The sequence below is a fragment of the Serinus canaria genome, chromosome 5 (assembly GCF_022539315.1).
Source record: "Serinus canaria isolate serCan28SL12 chromosome 5, serCan2020, whole genome shotgun sequence".
Taxonomy (NCBI): domain Eukaryota; kingdom Metazoa; phylum Chordata; class Aves; order Passeriformes; family Fringillidae; genus Serinus; species Serinus canaria.
This window is the reverse complement of record NC_066319.1, coordinates 6700392-6722863: the sequence shown is the minus strand read 5'-3', so window position 1 is coordinate 6722863 and position 22472 is coordinate 6700392. Positions and strand designations below refer to the sequence as shown.

The 22472-nt window shown below is 41.0% G+C and overlaps 1 protein-coding gene across 5 annotated transcripts in view; it reads right to left on the bottom strand.

Annotated features, from left to right (window-relative positions):
* Nucleotides 1-22073, bottom strand: part of PPFIBP2 (PPFIA binding protein 2) — a 97274-nt gene extending 75201 nt beyond the window's left edge. For 2 of the 5 annotated variants that reach the window (XM_018921986.3, XM_050974888.1), the window contains exons 1-2: nt 17224-17476; nt 231-328 (exon numbers count right to left, since the gene is read on the bottom strand). In XM_018921986.3, coding sequence (XP_018777531.2) covers nt 231-294 — 64 coding nt within the window. In that variant the 5' untranslated portion in view covers nt 295-328; nt 17224-17476. Of the gene's footprint in view, nt 1-230; nt 329-3460; nt 3603-17223; nt 17477-22058 lie in introns of those variants that run through there. The other 3 variants (XM_018921988.3, XM_018921992.3, XM_018921987.3) reach the window with 3 other exon arrangements.
* Nucleotides 22074-22472: the final 399 nt, after the last annotated feature.

The following is a 22472-nucleotide window of genomic DNA, read 5'->3' as shown; positions in this document are numbered from 1 at the left end:
TAAAGCAAAGCAAACCTCTCTTGAACATTTACCTGTCTGAGGGGAAATTGTAGGGCTTATTTTACTTCCTTTATTTACTTTCAGCTTTCTACACACAGCTATTGAACCAGAGTGTGAATAGTGAAATCTGCATGTCAGAGAACCTGATAAAGTGGGAATAATTATTAAAAAGCAAACCAGACATAGTTAAATCTCAAGACAGTGTGGTGTAAAATAATGCATTGTTGTACCTGCAATGATGTCATCCATTTGCTCCAAAGCTGCTTCCAGCATATGACTGGCATCAGAAGCCATCCTCTGGGATTTCTTCAGATCTTTACTCCCTCTACTGAAAAGACAGGATAAACCATATGTATTACACAAAATAGCCTGATGGCAAAATATATGTCACTGTCACATTATGCATTAGGCTACACAAACAAAATCCATGCTAAAGTTTTAGTGATACAAAAATACAGCCCAATAATAACAAAACAAAACAAAAAAAAACCAACAACCTGTTCCTGTTCTTGATAGATGACTTGGAAGTTCATTTTTTTGAAGAGATTTTTACTAAAACAGTCTAATGTAAATAAAAAAATCTCAAAGAACTTCAAATACTGGAAGCCCAAGATTCTCCTGCTCCTCATCCTTAACAATGGTTCCCCAGATTCAAAGTTTAGTGCATTTCAGCCTTTTTCTCTGTGGGGAAAAAAAAAGGATTGACTAAGGTTCAATGAAGGAATGAAGACATGGGGCAGAACAGGTCTTTCCTATAAGCAGAAATCTGTAGGAAGTCTGCTTTTTGATTTTTGCTTTAAGATTAAAGAAAATTCTGAAATATTTTTTACTCCTTCTTTCTATATCCCACTTCAGTCTTTTCACCATCTCTTTCATGACACCAAAAATCTCATTTTTTTCTGTTCAAATAACCAAAATGCCCCAGGTATGAGTTCTCTGAATTTCCTGCTGCTACTAGAAAACAGGATTAAATAAATTCATGTTACCACCTGACACTGGGGATAACAAAAAAAAAAAAAAAAAAAAAAAAAAAAAAGAGAAAACCCTTCCAGAATGAGTCCCTGCTTGTGAGTTGGTGCTGCTGGACTCTAAGTCAAGCAGCAGCTGCTGCTGCCAACAGATGACATTTCAAAGGGGAGAAGAATTTATTAAGTCCATTTCACTGCCAGTGAAAAAATCCCCTCTGGAATAAGGCCCTTTTGCACATCACTTCATCACTGAAGCACGAGAGCAGTGCCCACTCAGAGAGGAAACAGGGATGGCTCCTGTGCATGCAGCTCACGGGGCTCCAACACGGCTCACAGCACCCACAGAGCCCACAAAGGCTCACAGTATTTTGATTTCTTCTCCATGAAAGCTGCAATTCAGTCTCTCAGCATTCAGTCTTTTTTCACAGCGAGTTGTAAGGGCTGCCGTTTAAAACTGTTCCATTTTAGCAGCTACCACCAAAGACACCTAGTCTGACAATGGACAGATTTCCTTCAAATAACTCAGGCTGTGTGTAGGTGTAAATGCAATGGGCCTATGATTCCAATGCTACTGAAATGCCACAAATATGTGTTTATCAGGGAATTACTTGTGCTAAGAATTCAAGTAGTTTGAGTTGAAAAAATATTACAATGAAAATTTGTACCATCCAACAAAAATTGTTTTATTCTCTTGAAAACTAACAATCCTGAGACATGGGTTTTTCTCAAAGAAATAGGTTTCTTCTGCAAAGAAATCTAATTTATTAGGAACCTCTGTGTTATCAGCATCCCATGTTGATTCCAGTTAATGTAGATAACCCCAGGACCCAGAGAGACAGATGCAGGAATGAGTCAGGAACTGCAACATTCTCATTTGAACTCTGCCATTTACAGCTTGTCACAGTGGGTAAGCCACAATTTAGCTTCAGATCACATTGATCTGTAGAGCAATGTGAGAATGCCTCATCCTCACTGTCACCCAAGGCTCAGATTAATGGAAATGAATCAGTGGTTTTGTTCCCTCAGTTTTTTCGTCAAAATAATCTTTTAAGTACAAGCAATGCTAAATGTAACCAAAGTATGTGTCACCCAAATATTTCATTTAATGGCACTGGAAATAACATAAATTGTGCTCAGAATAATCTGGAAAGTCATTAAGTCGGCTGAAATAAACTTAAAATTTCAGAGTGCTTTCTTTCACATGTGAACTTTCCAGACACTCCCCCTGATCCTGCTGCTTCCATTTGCTGGTTTTTGGGAGACTTCCATCTTCTGTTGCCACATCACAGGCCACTGAAGCCCTCTCAGCTGCAATGATCCTCGTTCCTTGCAGTATTTCCTCTAGTTCAAAGCAGCCATACCACGGGGAATAATCACCTCAGTGACAGGAAATCCACCTACAGGTGGCAAACAGGTGCCAGAGGGGCACCAAGGTTCCCATGCCACCAGCCACTGCCCCAGGAATGCATGGCCACCAGCTGTGTGGGGCAATCAGGGCAGCAAATTTCTGGCTCAGAGTCAGAAGGCAGAAAAAGAATGAAAATCACTAAATATAGCATAGTTTCTAGTTCTATGTTGCACTCCATGCTTTTATTTGTGATGAAAGCCACTGGAGCAGTGCAGGGCTGTTCAAACAAGAAATGCAGGACTACATGTCATGTTAACATCTGATATAGTATTTCATCACTTGCAGTGACAAAGGCACCAGAAAACGCTGATACACTGCATTACAAACTTGAAAATTCACTGATGGAAAAACCTCCACCTCCCATCAAAGCCTTGGCAAAACCCATGAAGTTTTGCTGAAAAACTCCACCAGAAGTGAATCTCCAGTCTCCTCCCTGCCTCCACAGCCAGCCTATTTTCTCACCTGTACCCACTGAGGCTTTGCTGCCTAACTGCATTAAGCTATAGCAAAACCTGCTGATCAAACAAGGATTTATTAATAAAAGCAATATTCTTTGTTCCAGAGAGATAATGTAATATTACTTGCTTGACATCTTTTTCTAGACAGACCTGCTGTGTGTGCTCCAGGCAAGTCTCACTTTCCCAGACACTCCCTCCTTGCAGTTTGGCTGCTCTGAGCAGTATTATGAAAAGAGCATGTTAGATCTCCTGGGCTTTCAGCTACCATTTCTAATCTAATTCTATAGAAGTATCTTCAACTATGGATTTTTAAAAAATATTATTAAATAACAAGACACTTGCAACAGCCTCTCAAACAGGATCCATCTATTTGCTGGTATTTTAATTACAAATATTTTTTACAGTTTTCATTCGTGAATGACATCAACATATGCAGAACACCATGACTTATTTACTTATGTAAATATATACATATATTAAAACAAAAGTTTTTTCAGCTTTGGTAAGGACTGAACAAAAGCTACCTCTCACATTACAGTACCAGCTTCAATATTAGCAAATTCTAACCTTCAAGATTTATTAGATTAATTCATATGCCAGCAAAATACAAGAACCAGGCTACTCACCTTTTCAGGTCTCTAGGAAGAAAAGACTTTACTTTTTTGCCCAACCAGTGATAATTCCTTGCTATTAATAGCTGAAGTTTTACTGTTAAGCAGACATAAGTCTAAATTATTATCATCCCTTCTAAGCCACATGCTCATATTAATTTAGAGCCCAGCCCACAGAGATATTGCAACCCTGTTTGTTATAATTGCCTAAGTAATGACATCTTCCAGGAAGTGCAGACAGAGCAAACTGGCCTGAATTCCTGAAATTTATTTTGCTAAGATAGTTTTGCACTGTACGTTCTTGTCCGAGATTTGCATTCCAAATAAAATGAAAAATCTCTGGTAGAACTATTGTGCTCAGAGCCAATATCCCTTGCAAATTTCTTAGCCTACATTCTCTATGTAAAACTATAACTTACTGTGTCCAAAGGAACATAATTAACAGACATATTCACTGTGAGCAAGATGTTCTTCCGAACTATGAAAAGCCTTAATTAAATTTGAATCTTTCATGCCTGGCTTGAACCAGCAGCTGCTCAGAGATAAGAATTTGAGCAACATGAATTCAGGCAACTCAGATGTTTTCCCAAGGTTGCTCATAATAATGAGGTTATCAACTCTATCAATTACAAGGGGTGTGGTTTGTGATTGAAACTCCAGAAATCCAGACCTTGTCTGTGGCCTACAAATTCCTCTCACATTTAGCTGACACATGTAATAATTAACTACCACCACCTTTTTTTTCCTAGGATGAATAAGTACATGCTTGTAAACTCTTTAAATACTCAGACTTAAGTAATACATTGCTTTGTACTAAATGGCATAATGAAATATCAAGTGCCTTGGATAAGCTCAGGAGTCCTCCAAGCTTTCCTTCAGCTGCAGGATGACTCCTGCCCTGGAATGCAGAAATCTGCCCAAGTCCCCCCCCTCCTTCTCTCTTTCCCACCTTTCTTTTCCTCAGCCACACTCTGTGCAGCATCCAGACAGGAGCACAGCCACTGATTCATCCTTCCAACTCATGTCTCCATCAGCTACAAAAGTTATAAATTCATGTTTGGATCCTGGCCTTTGAGAACCTGCTGGAACTCTCCAATTAAGGTAATCCTCAGTCCTAACTAGCAATCCAGGGAAAAGATCTGATGGTCACTAGAATGACTGCCTAAGAAAAGCCACTTGTGCAGGATCCTCCACGGCTCTCCAGCCAGAAATCCTATTTATCTGATAGCTGGGAGAGCTGGGCTTGCTCAGCCTGGAGGAGAGAAGGCTTCAGGGAGACCTTCCAGCAGCTTTCCAGTGCCCAAAGGGCAAGCAAGGTAGGCTTGCATTCAATATCAGGAGGAAATTTTTTACTGTGAGGGTGGGCAGGCCCTGGCACAGGGTGCCCAGAGAAGCTGTGGCTGCCCCTGGATCCCTGGAAGTGTCCAAGGCCAGGCTGGATGGGACTCTGAGAAACCTGAGACAGTGGAAGGCATCCCTGCCCATGGCAGGAAGGGTGGAACCTGATGACTTTTGTGGTCCTTTCCAACCCAAACCATTCTATGGTTCTACCTTAAATTTCATTTATTTCTTAATACAGACAGCACTAGCTCTATTTCCCCTTCATATGCTTCACTGAAATAGGCAGAAAGGTAAAAATCCTCTTCTTTCATTGATTACCCACTCTGTAATAAGTAAAATCAAGGCTACTTCAGAGGGTTTTTAAGAATAGCTAGGCTAGGAATGAAAGCAAGTTTATTTTGAGTTGGAAAGTGTGAAGTGCCCACAGGAAGGCAGAATGGGCAGCTCTAAAGAGAAATATTAATTAGCCAAAGTTGAACAAAGACCTGATGGCAAATCACTTCAGGTAGGTGGCAGAACTGCTAAAGTCTTTACTCAGCATCTTGCTGGGGGTCCTTATATGAGGGGATATCCTAAAGTGAAGTACCTTGGCACTGTAAAAGCCATGCTTGTGTGTTACTGATATAAGTCAGAGCAACAGGCATAAAAGAATCATGCTTTTCCACATAATGTGCTAAATATTTTGATTTAAAATACATAGCTAAACTTACTGCACTATAAACTGGCAAAGTCAAAGCCAAACATCTCTTTTCAAAAACAAACCCATTAAGTTTGCTAATACAAGTCTGAATATCAGTTCTGGAGGAACAGAAGGTGAAGGAAAAAAGAAAGCCCCCTTAAAAAAAATGCTAGATCTGACTGATACTTGATGCTTTAAAACACAGATCACCTCACAGCAACTCCTCCACAGGGCTGATGGATATTGAGTTACAGCTCCTCCTGGTACCATAACCAAATTTCCTGACTCATGTTTGCACAAAGTCTCATCCTTGCAAATAAGAGCTGACGCTGACAGAATGGCATGTGCAAAGTGAGCTCTCTTCAGCTCCTCTGTAACACTTCCAGCAACTGCAGGAAGCCCTTCAGTCTTCAGTGGTGCTTTAAAATTTGTCCATAAAAGCTTAAAAAAGCCCTTCATTATTTAATTTTGCTTTGTTACCAGATATCTGAAGTTTTCTGTATTACATGGAGTATAAAGAAAAAATGTTATAGCTTAATTCATAAGACCAAAATTGTTACTGTATTAAGTCCAAAAGGTCTAATTATTTTAGTTCACATCTCTGTCATCTAACTAGTTAAAATGAAAAAAAAAAAGGCAACACAATGAATAAATATTTTGGATATAAACTTCAGCTGAACAAAACACTACCTGATAAAATACACGAGAGGAAAGTCTCTGAGCCAAAATATGAACATTTCTGCTCTTAAAATAAACACATACAAAAGTCAGATTGAGTATTGCAGTTCATATCTAGTTCAGAGAGTTTTACGACTAAGAAAAGTTAGATCCTCAAAATTTCAACATTTATTTTAAACTGTGGGGCTTTTTTTATTATTTTCCCTTTCAATCTCACTGGCCTCAAGGCCACAGCTCTGAATTTTCTTCCATGAATGTCAACATTTCAATGAGGTCTTTGAGGTTGTTTAAATTCAGCTCTGATGCCTGGGAAACTGCTCAGACCACACCTTCCTCCCCACCCCACATCATGTAAATAAATTCATGCTCTGGTAAATTGGAAGGTGAGGAATTATAATAAAAATTAACAAAGAATTCGTGCACAAATTAACTGTGCCCTAGAGTAAAGCAGAGGACAAATCCTTGACAGCAATGGAGAGAGATTAGGTAGATATAAGGAAAATTTTCAAAGCTAGTCACCGCAAAAAATCCTAAAAATTTAGATAAACTAAACAGTGGTGACATAGGGCCAGAAGATCTTCTGTCTCAAAGAAATGCAGGAGGTCCAATTTTCCAATCTTCTCTGTTTCTTCAGTTCCTTAGGACCATTGTAGCAATCAGCAGCCTTGCCAACAAGGAGCAAACACTGCACAGGGAACTGGCAGAGCCCTTGGAATACCATGGGAATCACTCAAGGTACAGGGCATTTCTGATTTTTAGAAAGATGCATAAGAATGACATGATGACACAGGTGGAGGTGTGAATGTTTCCATGTCAAAGCCACAGATCTTTACAGAAATAACTCACTTGAGAGGTTTAGAAGAATGGAGAGCACTAAATTCTCCTTAACATGGGGAGACACTGGGAAAGGTGAGGATCAGGGAAGGAATTGGCACCAGTGGATGCTGAGGTACCCCAGGTGGGTTTTTCTGCAGCAGCACCTCAGAATAAAGGGCAGGGTTGATGAGCTAGGAAACTGATTTCCTGCAATCCAAAGAGGTAATTCTCATCCACAAGATATCTAAGGTAAAAAACCCTGAGGTCTGGGTTAGACTGCACAGAAAAACAGCTCAACATCGACACAATGAAGAAAAATATTTCTTATGATTATTTATTATTTCAAAACTATCTATTCTTGGGTTACTCTGATTATAAAGCTCTCTCCTGAATTTCCCTCAGCTTTACAAGTGTGACATGAAGGCTCTTGTGAAGTCTAAATTCAGCTTTAGATGAATGTGCACTAAAAATCAACTTTTTGACTTTGCAAAATTTATTTTCATATGAGTATTTTTCCCCCCTTGAAACATCCTGTGCAGCAATTTATAAATAACACTCACTAGGCTGGTCTGATATTACCCAACCTGCATCTGTGGATACAAATATGTTGAATTCATACTAACAGGAACTGACAGTATCAAGCACTTCTGTATAAATTGAAGCTTCAGTAGCTATTTTGAGGAAAGTGTCTGTGGGAAACAAAGAAAAGGAAAACATAATTCTGCTAAAACAGCAAATTCATCAAAATTGAATCCACTTGGATTAAAAGCACTGAACTGGGAAGAGCAAATGGATCCCTATGAAAAGCACCACATCCCACATTACTCAGCATATCCACAAATAATGTAAATTTTAACAGCTGTGCCAGTTCAATGTCTGTCCTTATAAACAAAACATTCCTATATAGATTGCTTCTTGAAGATTATTGAAAATATCCTTGGGAAAAAAGCTATATTCAAGTTTTTCCTCTTTCTTTGCCCCAAGAATAGGTATAACTGTTGTCCCCAATAGGTTATTATTTCACCTGGTGGGCCAGAGACCAACCCACACACACAGCAGAGTTACACTAGTTGCTGAGTTGGCTTTGTTACTTTCTTCCTTATCTTGGAAATTCTGCCCCAAATCCCTGTAGCCTGTAAATTCTGCATTCTTTGTGCCCACTATCAGTGGTACATCCTTCTCAAGCTTTGTTAAATTTTCCCTAAGTCATTGATCACATCAAGCCCTAAACTTTAACAAGACAACTCTAAGGACAAGTAACTCCTCATTCCAACACCTGGACATAATAACCAAGAGGCAAAAACTGTTCACAGGAAGTAAAACCTTGGTTTAAAATGACATTTTGTTGGTTTTGCTCCTCCATTATTCAGAATGTGGGACATCATACTCCCTGTTGAACTGGCCAACACTGAGAAAGTATCTGTATCATAGCTGAATTTTAAATCCCAGCCTCCTATCATAATTGCTTTCCATACTTAATGGAGTAACATGATTTTCTAATATTGAAAAAAAAGGCATTATACAGATAGGTAATGCTGCAAGACAGACAGAAGAGTCTCGCAGCATTAAATGCTACTCATTCGGACATCCAAGAGCAACATTTAATACTCTGAAGATTCACAGAGGTGAGAGAAACATGTAACATCCCCCAGCTGAAGAAACATTATTACAGGTGGCAAGAAGAATGCACTGCCATTTATCCTTGTTTTTCCAGAGAATCCTGGAGGAACAGTGAATACCAAGGTGCCCGGAGACAGATCAGGCATGCACTGAAACCAGAAGCTGACTTCAGAGGGAACAGGGAGCAGTCACAATGAATGTGTGACAAGACACAGAGGCCTCCTCAGCGACCTGTTTGATGGAGGCTGTATTTGCTCAAGAAACACATATTTACCCAGGGAAGGCTCTTAAGGGATTCACCTCCCTGAAAACCCACCCAAGTGCTCAGCTCTTGTATCTCACTCTCATCTGTGTGCACTGCTACTGTTTTGAGTCTATCACAACAAGTAAAACAGGCAAAAATATGATAATAAGAAAACCCCAAACAATTGTATATCCAATTTTGAGTACCTGGGGAAAAGATTTATAGGCTTAAAAAGAGTTCTGAAGTGCTCACTGGGCTGCTTCCACAAAGGGACACTCCTGTGGCACAGGATACAAAAGAGATGCCCAAATTGTCCTGTAATAATATATTGCACCTTTTAGTACCAGCTGTGAGAGGTGTTCTCAAGTTCTAACCACCCACAGAGCCCATCATGCAGTGTCTGCCAACTATTTCAAGGGATTTATTCCAAGTTCTATACAAATGTAAAATGAATACATTTCCATGTCAAATCATCTTAGCAAGGATAAGCCAAATCAATGTAAATTTTTCTCCTTATATGTTATACATGATATGAGAGACTAAGAAAGACATAAGAAAAAGCAAAGCCGCAGTTCCATGCATCAGGAAGCCTTTTTGAATTTGCAAAACTCTGGAAGTATGTGTCATTTCCAGATAGAGAGTGACTGCTCAGTAAAACTTTCAAGCCTCCCCTTCCAAGTCTCTAAAGTTTCCATATTCCAGTTCAGTCATTTTGGCTCACAGATTTTGCTAAGACACAGAAATCTTTTGGAAGTTTTGCAAATCAACTGAATGCAAGAGCTGAACCTAGGAACAGACCTGTTCACAAACTCAGTTTTTACATACATATTTACAGCTGAAGTTTAGGATGCTGTCAGCATCATCCATCACTGGGGTATATTTAAAGGATACCTGTCACCAACATGTTCTATGAAAAATCCTTTCCTTAGGATTTTTCCCTCCTGAGAAGCTGAGAGGCCTCAAGAACAAACTGTAAACAATTCTTATCTGCTGCGTGGAATGCAGCAGGTGGATCTGTGATTGGTCTCATCTGGTTGTTTCTAATTAAGGGCCAATCACAGTTCACCTGCCCAGACTGTCTCGGTTAAGACCTTTGTTATTCATTCCTTTTCTATTCTTAGCTTAGCCTTCTGATGAAATCTTTTCCTCTATTCTTTTAGTATAGTTTTAATATATTATCTATCATAAAATAATAAATCAAGCCTTCTGATACATGGAGTCAACTTTCTCGTCTCTTCCCTCATCCTGTGACCCTTGTGGACAATACCACAGACCTTTTAGTCTCTGAATTCCCACCACTTTTAGGGCATGAAAAATCCACAAGTTAAACCATTATAATGAACACACACAGGATTTCTCTAGATTCCTTTCCAGATAAGTATTTTGATAAGTATTTAACAACTTGAACGCAAACAATGACACAAAAGGATTTGCCAAAAAAATAAAACTCCAGCTGAAACTCTACTGCATGTTACTTCCAGTCCCAAGCACTCTTTCCTATGGTTGAAATAAATAGAAAAATTCCAAATGCTAGAGTATAACTGTAGCCAAAACAATATATTATACTTTAGTCAAATTGTACTGCCTCTAAAATAGACACCTTTATACTGACAGAGCAGAAAATGAAAAAGAATTCTTACATTACTTTAGAGGCCCTGAATGGCATCATAGCAAGGCACTAAAGTCATAAAATGCACTGTCATAAACCAGGAATGACACCTGGGGGCATGCTGATTGCCAGGCTTTTACACACCTTGTCTTGCTCCAGAGCATATCATATTAGGACTCACAGCAGCTCTTAAGAACTATTTGAAAGTCCTACTACTCATATTTGGTCTCCTCATATAGGTCAACACCTATAGAGTTCCCTGAGGTAATAAATTAATCAAGCATTTTAATGCTTGATAACAATGCCTTTATTTGACCTGTTTATTAATACAGGCACAAAATGAAATTATTTCAGGCTATTGACTTGCAAAGCCCTTTAATCCCTAACAGCTACCAGCTGTTTTGCCTGCATGAAAAGTTTGTCAGAAGTTTCTTGCATTTGGGGCCATTTGCATCAAAATAAAAATAGAATATAGACAAAAGACTAAAGTATTGAAATGACCATCTGTTGGATAACATTCTCTTTTGCTACTATTTCAGGAGAAGAAAGAGAATCAGAATTCACTATCAGTTTCTTCAGTTTATTTAATTTTCCAGAAAATGGATCAAAGTCTGCTTCCATATCAGTAATTGTGGCATCTTTATACTCTTCTATTAAATTATCAAGGAAAATTTGTTTTGCTATCAGAGAGATTTAGTCCCCTTTGTTTCAGTTGATTTCAAACCTCCAAGTGGAAATATTCAAGACAGTTTCATTAATCCCAAAATAATATAGATCCTGTCCATTCCTACTTGAAAAGAAGAATATGGTCATATTGGCAAACACTGAAATACAGTTCTGTCATGAAGACATTTTTTCCTGTTTATTGATAAGGGGTAGTTTTGCTTCAATACTGTGCTGTAAACATGTAACAGTTCTCTTTATAGTTAAGAAAAAGCAAATAAAATTCATTTACAGTAAAATTATATTTATGAACATTCTGCCTGGTATGGCACCTTTATCAGTCTCTACTAATTTAGAAGCTCTTCTAAGTACCCAAATCTGGGTTTCCAAAGAAAGTGAGCAGCTGCTACTCCCATTTGCAATTGGTCCTGGATAATCAGAAGCTTTGATTAAATAAAAACTACAAATGGCTGGTGAATCCCAGCTACATTTTAGAGTATGAATTTCTTTTATAACAAACCATTTACTCTGAACACAAACTCCTCTCCTCATGCTAAAAAAAGTAAAAAAGCAGGTTTCTAAAATCTGCCTTTTGCCAGTTAAATGAGAACCAGCTGTGCTTCACAATTTGCAGAGGAAACTGAAGATGCTACCTAGTTTCCTAATTAAAATGAAGTAGGCAATCAAGGCATAACAGATCTGGACCACAATTTTTGAAATAGTTGTCTAATCTTTGCCTGCTTTACACACAATATGGGTGAGTAACTACTGAGAGTTATTCAGTATTTTTCACAACAGAGCAGCACCACGCTCTGCAAAAGCAGGCCAGAGCAGACCTCCTTCTTGCACAGAAGCTTGTTGGAACAACTTCCTTTTAGTGACAAAAGGTTCTAATATGATTTTGTTTTTATACGTACAAAGTCTGCCAGAGCAGACTGAAAATTGCACTTTACAATTTCAGATAACATTTCTACTTTGCATGCATCCACCTTTCTAAATTGAAGAATGTTTTAATTCAAGAAATAGTTAACTAATAATTTATAATGCCTGTGACTCAAACTTTCAGGTTTAATATAATCTGTACTAATACTAAAAAACTTTGTACATATATTTTTATTTTATTTACAGAGGATTTCATCAGAAGAAAAAGCAAAATAATGAAGTTAATATTTTCTTTTCTTGAAGTAATGAACACACTCTAAGAAAATAACATATCCTACTTTCATAAGTGGTTTGTTCTTGTTTCCTACCTATCCACATGAAACAGGTTCTCTCCCCAAGGTGTTTGGTAGAGAATTTTATTTTTTGTCTGGAGTGAGACATCAGAATTCTTCTGTTTGGGAGCTGACTGGATTATGTTCACTAGTTTATGATCATCCCAGAAATACACTCATAAATCTTACTGCAATGCCATTAGAATAAGATGTTCTGATTATGCTTTATTAAAGCAGATGCTGCCATCTGCACTGTAGAGGAATAAAAATATTATTCACTATATTCAAGAGACACTTGGCAAATACCTTCCCCTGTCCAAATAAGATTTCTGAAATAAACTTTGGGTTGAAAATAGTGCAACTTGGAAATAAAAGTCCTCTTTTTTTTTTTTTTTGGTATAAGCAGTACATAGAGAAGAAAGGAGGCAACCCCAGGAAAGTCATCTCTAAATGCAGAGACCAACCAGACCTGTTTTCAGAAGAGGATAAGGTAAAACAGGAGTTCCCATACTCTAAGTGATGGAAATCCAGAAGCTTAGATTTATCTTCACTAATTACTTAAACTGACACAATCTGTTGATCTTAAAGACTATGAAGACCCAAGCAGCAAATGAATCATTCCTTATGAATATTCACACACTTCCTGATGCTCTAATGGAAACAACACTCACGGCCAGCATTGGATAAGCAAGACTTGGAACACAGGCATCCTTTGCACCTGTCTTTTTCTTAATTTTGGGTGTTCAGTCTGATTTCAGCCCTCCAAACCAATGCAGGGTTTCATTGAAGGAGAATCAGCTGATCTGTTTTCTCCAAATTCACATCTGCTTCAGGAAACCATCATCAATTTATCACCATTTCCTTGGGTGGTATGCCAAAGGCTTCTCTTACAATCACCAGTTCATACTTGCAACTTTTTGGAAGTCAGATCCATTATTTACCATTCCTTGAATTACACTGTCTGGTCACATCAGGTTTCTTATTTTTACCCCTCTATAAAGCGCTCTATTTTAACCTGCATTCAATCCTCAATTTTTATCCTCAGTTACTTCAGATTTAACCTGGAAAATCTGACTAAACAGAGAAACACAGAATGTATTTTATATATCACATACTCAGAGTTGAGAAAACCACTAATGGCTCCTCATTTGTTTGTTGATGATCTGACAGAGAAATAAAGCTCTGGTTTCGGCATTTGAAGATATCACATTTTCCTTTTTGATCTGTATGGAAATAAACAGCTTTTTCCTCTCAGCAGGTTTCAGTCACAGGTTTTGCACAAACACTAGTGAACCACAAAATAGTCATAAAATCTTGCTGTACAGGTGATCAAATCAGAGTTCAAAACCCAGGTTGTGCTTAAAATCCTCTAAACCACTACACTGGAACTTGGCAGGTGCACATTATAAACACAAATTTACCTTGAGAATGGCAACAGTGCCACCAGCATTTACTTTTTTGTGTTTGCTTCAGAAAGAAATTATCCTTGTAATTTAACTGCTTTGTTCTCTGCATCAATGAATTACCAGATAAGAGCAAAGTGCCACTGAGAAATGGTTTTATAGCAAATAAACATGTGAAGATGGAAACAAAAAAGGTAACTGTAATGCTACAAGGTCAGAGAGACTTGAAATAAAAATGCCACACTAAAGCATATAGGCAGAGGCATCTAGCTACAAGAAAAAAAAGCACCTTTATTTTGTTGCTTAATGTGCATCTATGTAAAAGAAGAACTAAAATGTTGTAAAGGCGGAAGAAAGAAGAAGGGAAGAAATTCAACCTGCCACAGGTTATCAAAGACATCACCTCAGAGCTGGTGCCTAGACAAAGGTAAAGAGCAGACTGAGCAAAGGGGGACTCTCAGTTTCTTCATCTTCAAAGCAAGAGGTGAGTTGATAGCAGTGAACAGACAAAAGCAAACTGGGGGTAGTTTAAAGAACTTAATTTACTGCTCAATCTTTCCAATCTCAGGGTATTGACTGAAGCAAAGATATTTCATACATATCTCTACAGAACTCTGGTAACTGATCAGTGTCCCTCCAGGGACATCCACTGCTGCTAAACCCTCTTCAGTAGCTGAGGAGATTTTCAAGGTTACACCTAGAGAGGTTGAAGTGTTCTCTGGGAATGGGGTGGCAAACAGGAATGAGAAACATCTCCAGAGACTGGAGTGATGCAACTTCACTGATAGAAAAGTGACTTGTGACAGTCCTAATCTACTGCCCTAAACAATGTCACCTTCTGCTGCATTGCTATTTCCACACCCTTGGGTATCCCTGGAAAACAGAAAAGCCTTTCTTTGTACAGCACGTTCAATGATTTTGCACTTACGCTGAGTGATCATTATCATAAAACACATTTCCTTATTTATCATTCTCTGCTTTGACAAACTAAATCATCACATTACAGACTTTAAAGCAAGGAGGAGGTTTCCTCCTATTGCTGTAAATGTCTTTTCTGGGGAAGGGAGCAGGAGGAAGGTGGATTTTTTGCTAATAAGCAGAGCCCTATTGAGGCCTTGCTTTACCTGTGTGAACACAGTCCTTTGCTAATCTTACCAGGTCAAGGCTGCCTGAGCTCAAACAAATCCCTAGCTGCAGGGAAAACCAGATGAGTTTCTGGTCTGCCTCTGAGTAGCCTAATAAGAGTGAAAGCAGTGTCTGGGGATGAGTGCCTTGTGGGGGTTTATGGGAGTTTGTTTGTTTTGAGGGGAGAGACCAGAAAGAGGCAAACAGGAAACAAGAGAGGTAAATGAGGGCTGGAAGCAGAGCTGCACATGGAGTAGCAAAGATGTGGCTCAGTGTCTCTTGTTCTATTTCATTTTCTCCTCTTTTGCACTCACAGGAGTGAGTCCCTCTGCCTTTCCTGGCTCTTTGCTGACACAATCAGCACGTTGAGGAAGGTGATTATTAACGTCTCCATTCTACTCTTGTCCATTTGTCCTCCTCCCATGTTCCATTCCAACTCTGTCTGCCACATGGAGTCACATTTTGCTGCCTCAGAGCCTGCATGGTCTGTCTAGAAAAGCCCTGACCCAGTGTAACAAGCATGACAGGAAAATGGGAGAACTGATTCAAGAACCCAGAGGGCAATCCTGTGGTCTGTGCCTACACCTACACATTCTCCCTTTGCTACACACACACACCCCACTGATCCCTTTTCCACACTGCTGATGCCACATGAAGAAAGATGAAATGAGATCAGACACAGGAGGTGTGAGGGTGAAATAACTCTTATTATCTCATCTTTACTTATTCCTTCCCTACCTCCTTCCTGTTTATCTGCTGGAGTGAAACCAGAATGGCAGCAGCAGAAAGTGCCCTTGGCACCATCCTTCTAAGCCCTCTGCTTCCTGGGACAGGAGATGAAAGCAGCCACAGAACCTGGAATAGGGGAACAACAGTCCCAGCTCAATTCCTACCACGTTCCAGCCACACAGATCAACCCAGTTTCTGCCCCCTTCCTTTAATTTGGGCTTCCCATAGGGCAGAATCCCAGGTGGGTGACAGATAAGCTGCTATATATTTTGTCAAGACATTTAATTACTACCTGGCTCAGGTAAATAAAGCATTTAAGCTTTCAAAAGCGATGCTAACATTAGTTCAGAAGAGTTACAGGCAAGTCATGTGTCTCTACAACAGAAAAAAAAACTCCAGCAGTCAGTGGTGAGACCAGTCTTGAGTTATCCCTCAGATTAGGTCTTGTTACTGGGGACTTGAAATTACTTTGTACCTTATAAATGATATTATTATTATTACACATGATTTTTTTTTCCATCATATTCAGGTACCAAGCTATACCTGTCCTCAAGATAAAGCCAAGGTTCTTTTGAGCTCTCCCTCTCTTTAACTTACACTAGGTTGCCTTCAGGTTCAAGAGGCCTTTACAATTGTTCTCAACTGGAATCATGAGCAAGTGGATGGAAAACCCATATCATTTAAAAACCAACAACCCATATTTGATTATGGTTGTCCCAGTCTGACCTTGCACTTTCCTGGTATACCAAGTTTTTTTCCAAGTATTTCTCCATTAGAAAGATTGGAGAGAAATGTAAAGATTCAGTGGTTTTAAAGTTCATACAGCAGATGCAAGAAAAAATCAGGAACACAGGCAGAGTCAATAAATAAACATGGAAAGTTGGAATTCTTTGCTTTCTTTGCTCTCCCACTTGCTCTTTCCACATTTCCATAGAAGTTTCACAATGAAGCCTTTTATGCACTTGTTCATATATTCCTTTTTAAAAAGCCAACAAAATAACCCCAGAGAAGTGCCCCTCAGGGAATCCCCTCCTTCAACAACCTTAAAATTAAAAATCTGAAATTGCAAACGACCTTTTTGGCCGTGGAAATACAGTGTGGTAGATGCAAATCTTCAAAAGTACACATTGCACTTCACCCACGCACAATCAGACCTGCCGTGGCTGACCTGCCAAAATGATACTCAGCATCTTCTTCTGCCTCATGCAAAGCTGAGCAAAGGACAATAAACGAAGGAGGGTGGTTCCTTACCCTTCTTGCAAATGTTAGGAGGAGGTGTCTTTATCCCAGCAGCGCGAACCTCGAGCGCTAGCCCATGGGACTGGGGATCACTTGACATCCCCTTACCTTCCTTATCGCTGTACTACTCAAACAGCCAGCTTCATCTTCCAGCTACTTTGTCCTGAATACCCTTTAAACAACCTCCTCTTCACGGCTGTGACACCCCCACACACCGTTTTTTTATAGTTAATTGTCAAAGCCTGGGGAGGGGAGGAAGGGGGGGGCTCCCACCTTAGAGAGCTCGGCTACAGCTGGGTGCCATCACTGACAGCGCTTGCTGAACCCCCTGCCCTGCGCCAACAAAGCGCTTTATTTACCGACCTACCAATCCAACTGGAGTGTCGGAGCTTTGCCCGCCGCGAGAATAAACATTTACCTTGCAGGAGCCGCGTCTGCTCAAAAGCCCCGCTGCCGGCGGGATAGAGCGGGGCGAGCAACAGGCGCGACTGCAGCACCGAGAGCGGCCCCTGCTCGGACAGCCCGGGCCCGCCGAGCCCGCTGACCTGATCCTGGTTCTGATCCTGCTCCTGCTTCTGATCCTCTCCCTGATCGCGCCCGGCGGTGCCTCCGCAGCGCCGGGACAGCCGGGATACGCGGGACAGCCGGGACCGCTCTCCGCCGCCTCCCGCACCGAGGGCTCGGGCGGCTGGCTGCAGCCGGGTCCTCCCAGGCAGCCCGATCCCTTTGCAGTCCCGATCCCGATCCCGTTCCCGTTCCGATCCCGTTCCCGATGCCAGCCCCGCGCTCGGGGCCGCCCCCGAGTGACGGCGCCGGGCGCTCCGGCCCCCCCGCGCGGGCAGGTGCTCCAGGGAATGCCTCCGCTCAGGGATTCTCTGCACAGCGTTCCCCCCCTTCACTATTGCTGGAATCGAAAGTATACGCTACCACGCGTATTTTTTTGATTACTATTTTTTTGGTGCGTTTTCCTCCGCCTCGGGGGTTTTCCAGGTTAACACGGACATCGTAGTATTGACTGAGAAAAACACCAACTACTCCAAAGATTTAAAAATCAGGTGTTTCTCTACTTTAAGCACTTCTCACCTACTTTAATTCTCTTAGTAAAATAACAGCATAGGTAGTTGATATTGTTATAGCGATTTCATATAATCCCCCCTGTTGACTCCTGCTTAAAAATCAGCCTCTAATGCTCTGTTTATGACTGAAAAAAATCTCAAGTGCAGGAAGATTCCAAGTACACAAATGTTAAACAAAAACACACTCATGAAGTGTAACTTTTCTTCGGTCTCTAGAGATTCCAGGGTCACTTGTAGGAATATGAAAAATGAGTTTTGGTCATTGGGAGTTCCCTGGTGACTTGGGGCGCCTGGATGAGCAAAAATCTGATAAAGGGTTTCTGTTCACCAAAGGGGTCACCTGTGCTGTACTGGCACAGCTCTTTCACAGCAGCTGAGTGCTTCTGGGGATGTCAGTTTTCTGTGGAGCTGGCTAAACAAAAGTAGCTGCTTACAGGAAGTGAGATAAAGAGATTCCAAACACATAGAGTGCAATTAACGCACACTTTTCACTCTTTGTGGAGTGGTTGTATTTAGAGGACTAAATACAACCACTTAGTTTGCTGTCTTTTTTTCTGGCACGATGATATCTTTCACCGAAATAGTTTAAGCATGTCTAAAATACACGGGTTTTTTTTAGGTAATATTGTCCCTTATAATACTTTTCTCAGTTTTAGAATCTATTTTTGCCTAGAATAATCTTTCAGTGTATCTGGGGTGTTAAAACTTGTTCCCTGTTACCAGCTGAGCCACTCTCTGACCTTGGGAAGAATTACATGTTATTTCAGTTTTGCTTTAAACTTGCACAAAACACCAAGGCTATGAATCACATACCAGATATTCCAGGTAGAGGATTGGACCTCATGTAGAGAGCAGACATGCCCAAGGTGGGGAGAGAGAGAAAATGGGAAGTGAAGTAGAATGCCTTTGAAATGTCTCTGAACATGCCAAAGAATAATTCAATCTGGCAAGGATCCATGGGCTGTGTATTAATTTGGCTTTTGAACGTTTCTTGTCTTTTGTCTTGACTTTGAGGTAGTCCTCTTAAATAGGTCACATAGAGAAGTGGTGAAAATTACACAGGTTGATAACATTTGCATCTTTCATAATACTGATACCAAAAATTATTGGGCAGCACTGCTTGGTGAGTATTGCTCAACCATTTGGGAAAGAGTCAGTGGAATTTAGATCAATCTGGGCAAAACTTGGTTGAAAACAGCCCAGTTTCCCGTCCTTTTTCCCAACTCACAGAAGGTCTAGGACAGGTGTCTGGACAGCTTTCCACTCAACAGAAGCAGCACCTGGGAGCCACACAGATTCAGGGTTCCTCCAGTGCTGTTTATTCCTGCCCTGCAATTGCCAAGCCCCTGCTGGTACATGCTGCTCTCCAGTTTCTCTGGGAGAAGCAGCGTCAGGCAGGGCTGGGGAAGGCGAGCATGGCCTTGCCCCAGTACAGGGGAAGGGCCTGGAATGGGGAGGCAATTACTGCCACGCCCTTGGGAAGAGCAGGCAGGAGCAGAGGGAGGCTGAGCACAGAGCACAAGCCCCTGTCTGTTCATGGGCCATGATTTTACAGCTCTGCTTCTTTACTGTTTGTCATAATATTGCTGCACCACCAGAAAGCAGAGAGAATCTTAATTCTGGGCTCCCTTGAGCTTGTTAGTCCTGTCTATCCTGTTTACTATCATTGTAATATGTGAGTCAGTTCTGCACCTCTCTCAGTGTAGTGGGATCCAGGAGCTCTCCCTCAGCTGTGCTGGCCTTTTGGCTAATTACCATTCCAGAAGTGGCCCCTTCAGTGAGAGTGGTCTGTGTCTTTGCTGCAGTGGTGCAGACCCATGACTGTCACAAAGCTGGCATTGTGCTGAGTCTTTGCCTCTCTTATGTAACAATGGGGTTTATTCAGGGAGAGCAGAATCATCCTTCTCGGAAAAGACCCACGAGAAAAACAAGTCAGGAGCCCCAAAGCAGAGCACTGCTGGACATGGCTTTACCAACCATCTTCATTGCTTCCATCTCAAAAACCAAAGTTATCTGTGAGATCTCCCACGTGAGATTCCACAGTTTATCCTGATGAGATTTAATCACCAGGGTTATTCTCATGTTCTTAAAACTTATTGAGCAGACCTGACCAAGTTTCTCTTCCTCAGTGTCACAGTCACATTTTGGGTCACTTTGGCAATGCTGAGTTTCAGTTCAGGCCAGATTCCTGATCCTGCAATTGTGCCTGGATGGTGCTTAGGCTGATGCATCCAGGGGTTCTTTCCTTGTGCTGCTTGTCCTGTTCCTGGATTGTGCAGAAAAGTGGCAAAATGGATCATAGTCCCTGAGGGGGGTAAGGGCCAAAACAGACTCTGAAATGAAGGCTCTAAATGGCTCTGCTCCTGGATAGAAACTCGTGGTTCAAAGGCAGGAAATAAAAAAATCATCTTTTGATACATCACTTTTCAGTATGTTCCAAATTGCTGTTATATTTGCTGAAAGGTTTTTATGAAGCTGTAATTTTCCTGTTTATGAAGGAGAGTAAATTAGTTGCCGCCAAAGTAGGCTGAATTCAGTCCCAACCACTCAGATATTTTAGTATCAATTTGCTCAAGAATTCTCACAAGATTTCACATCCTTCTTTATGAAATCTTTTCTCCAAGACTACAACAAAAGTTAGTCGCTGTATGGTTTCACTGCTTCCTGCAAAATCACAGTTCTCATAGGTGCAGGCCAGGAAACACCAGCATTAAAACAACAAATAAATATTATGATGCAGGATGGTGAAAGCTGCAATACTGTGTAATCTCTTTTCTTTGAAAAAAGTGACCCACTGAAATGCTCAGGGATTTCCTTTCCTGTAAATGGGATAAATCAGCAGCAGATAGGAAATATTGTGCTGGAGAATCCTTCCCCATGGACTCCATGCAGCTAATCCATTATGTCTCACTAGAAAGTACAGCCTGATTTATCTTTAGCTGAGATTTGTGGCCACTCACATCAACAATTTCCTCTAGCACAATCTTCTCTTACCCTTTGAAAACTTTCTTTTTTTAAGTGGTTAAGGCATGCCTGTGGTTTATCTTATTTGGTGGAATGACTTTGAAACATTCAAGTTGAGAGCTTGAATAAAGATGTTTTCCCCCTGCATAAAAGTAGAAATTCTGCATTTAGAAAATAGTATAATAAGATTTTGCATGTTAGCTACAGCTACTTGATATGAAAACAGAATTTTTTTTCCCCTCTGTCATCATTTAGAAGAGCACATGATATAGAAATCTTCTTACTAGAACACATATGATACAGTTTAAAAAATTCCTAAATATGTAGGTGGTTTTGCCAGAGAGAATTACACTTGTTAAGCAGTTTGGGGGTTTTTTCCCCAGTCTTCCCTTTTTATTCCAGAAGCTTTCATTGACACATGCAGTCCTTAAATAAAGCCTTTCAGAAGCCTATTACACCTTTCGTCCAGCACTTTAAAAAACATTTAAGCAAGCCATGAATGCGGTTGCTTGCCGTAGGTGGAATTCCACCTGAGACAGGTGAAATGATCCAAATTTAGGTGGTGCTGCTGCAGGGACTTGGCGCCATCTCGTGTTCAGCCTTTAAATCACTCGCGAAGTGATTTAAATTCTGAGAGGTTTTGGGGTGCAGCGTTCGTTCTTGCCCCCCGACCCCCCCCCCCCCCAAGTAAACACAACCTCCCCATGTGGAACAATTTTATAAATTCTGGGGTTGGCGAGCCTGCCTTAGTAAATCAAGAGCTGGTGGGGGGCAGCTGCAGTCATTTCAGGCAGACACAGCTGTTTCTAACATCTGCATTTGCTCTCACCATCAGGCAGCTGGGGAGATAGAGGATTTATACTTGTGTGGCTGAGTGTATTGGTGGAGAGAACACAGTCCCACACAAGCTGGTGTTCCAGCTCCTTCCACGAGGTGATATTCAGTCAGGGGATTTGTTTCAGTCACAACACTGGGGGATTTAACAAATGCTTAAATTTGTTGTGGGGGAAAAAAAACCCAACCATGCTAGAAAGGTTAGTGAGCTACAGAAGGTGTTATTAAGCTGTCTCTTGACTGAAAAGATATCTATTGTCATCTTCAGGAAATCTAGTCAGTTTTTTTAAGGTATTTCTTTAAAAAAAATACACATGAAATCCTGTACCTTCAAACATCAGGAGAGACCATAACAGCAGAAAAACTGAGTTCAGCTTACCTGCAAGCTTGGAGGCAGGACACCAGCTGGGCCTCTGATTTGTCTCTTTCCCTGATGGTGTCCTTGCTCTCCCCTGTGTGTCAGGGGGGCGGTGGCTCTCTCACAGCCCTTTTCTCACAGCCCCACACCCAGCTGCAACAGCTCATGCCTTCTTTTTGGTTTTGGGGCAGACCTGGGGCAGCTCTGGCTCAGCCCCTTGGTGCTCTGGTGGAACAGGACACCCTGTGCTGGCTGAGCTGCAGGAATGAGCTGTGGGCTGGGACTTGTCCCAGCTCTCAGGAGGCAAGATTAGCCTAAGCCACTTTCATCTAACCCCAACAGGAGCCAGGGCAGACAAGGTCAGCTCCTGGGGCTCAGCTGACACGCAGGAGCTCGCTCACATGCCCAAGCTCTGTTTGTTCACTACTCAGCTCT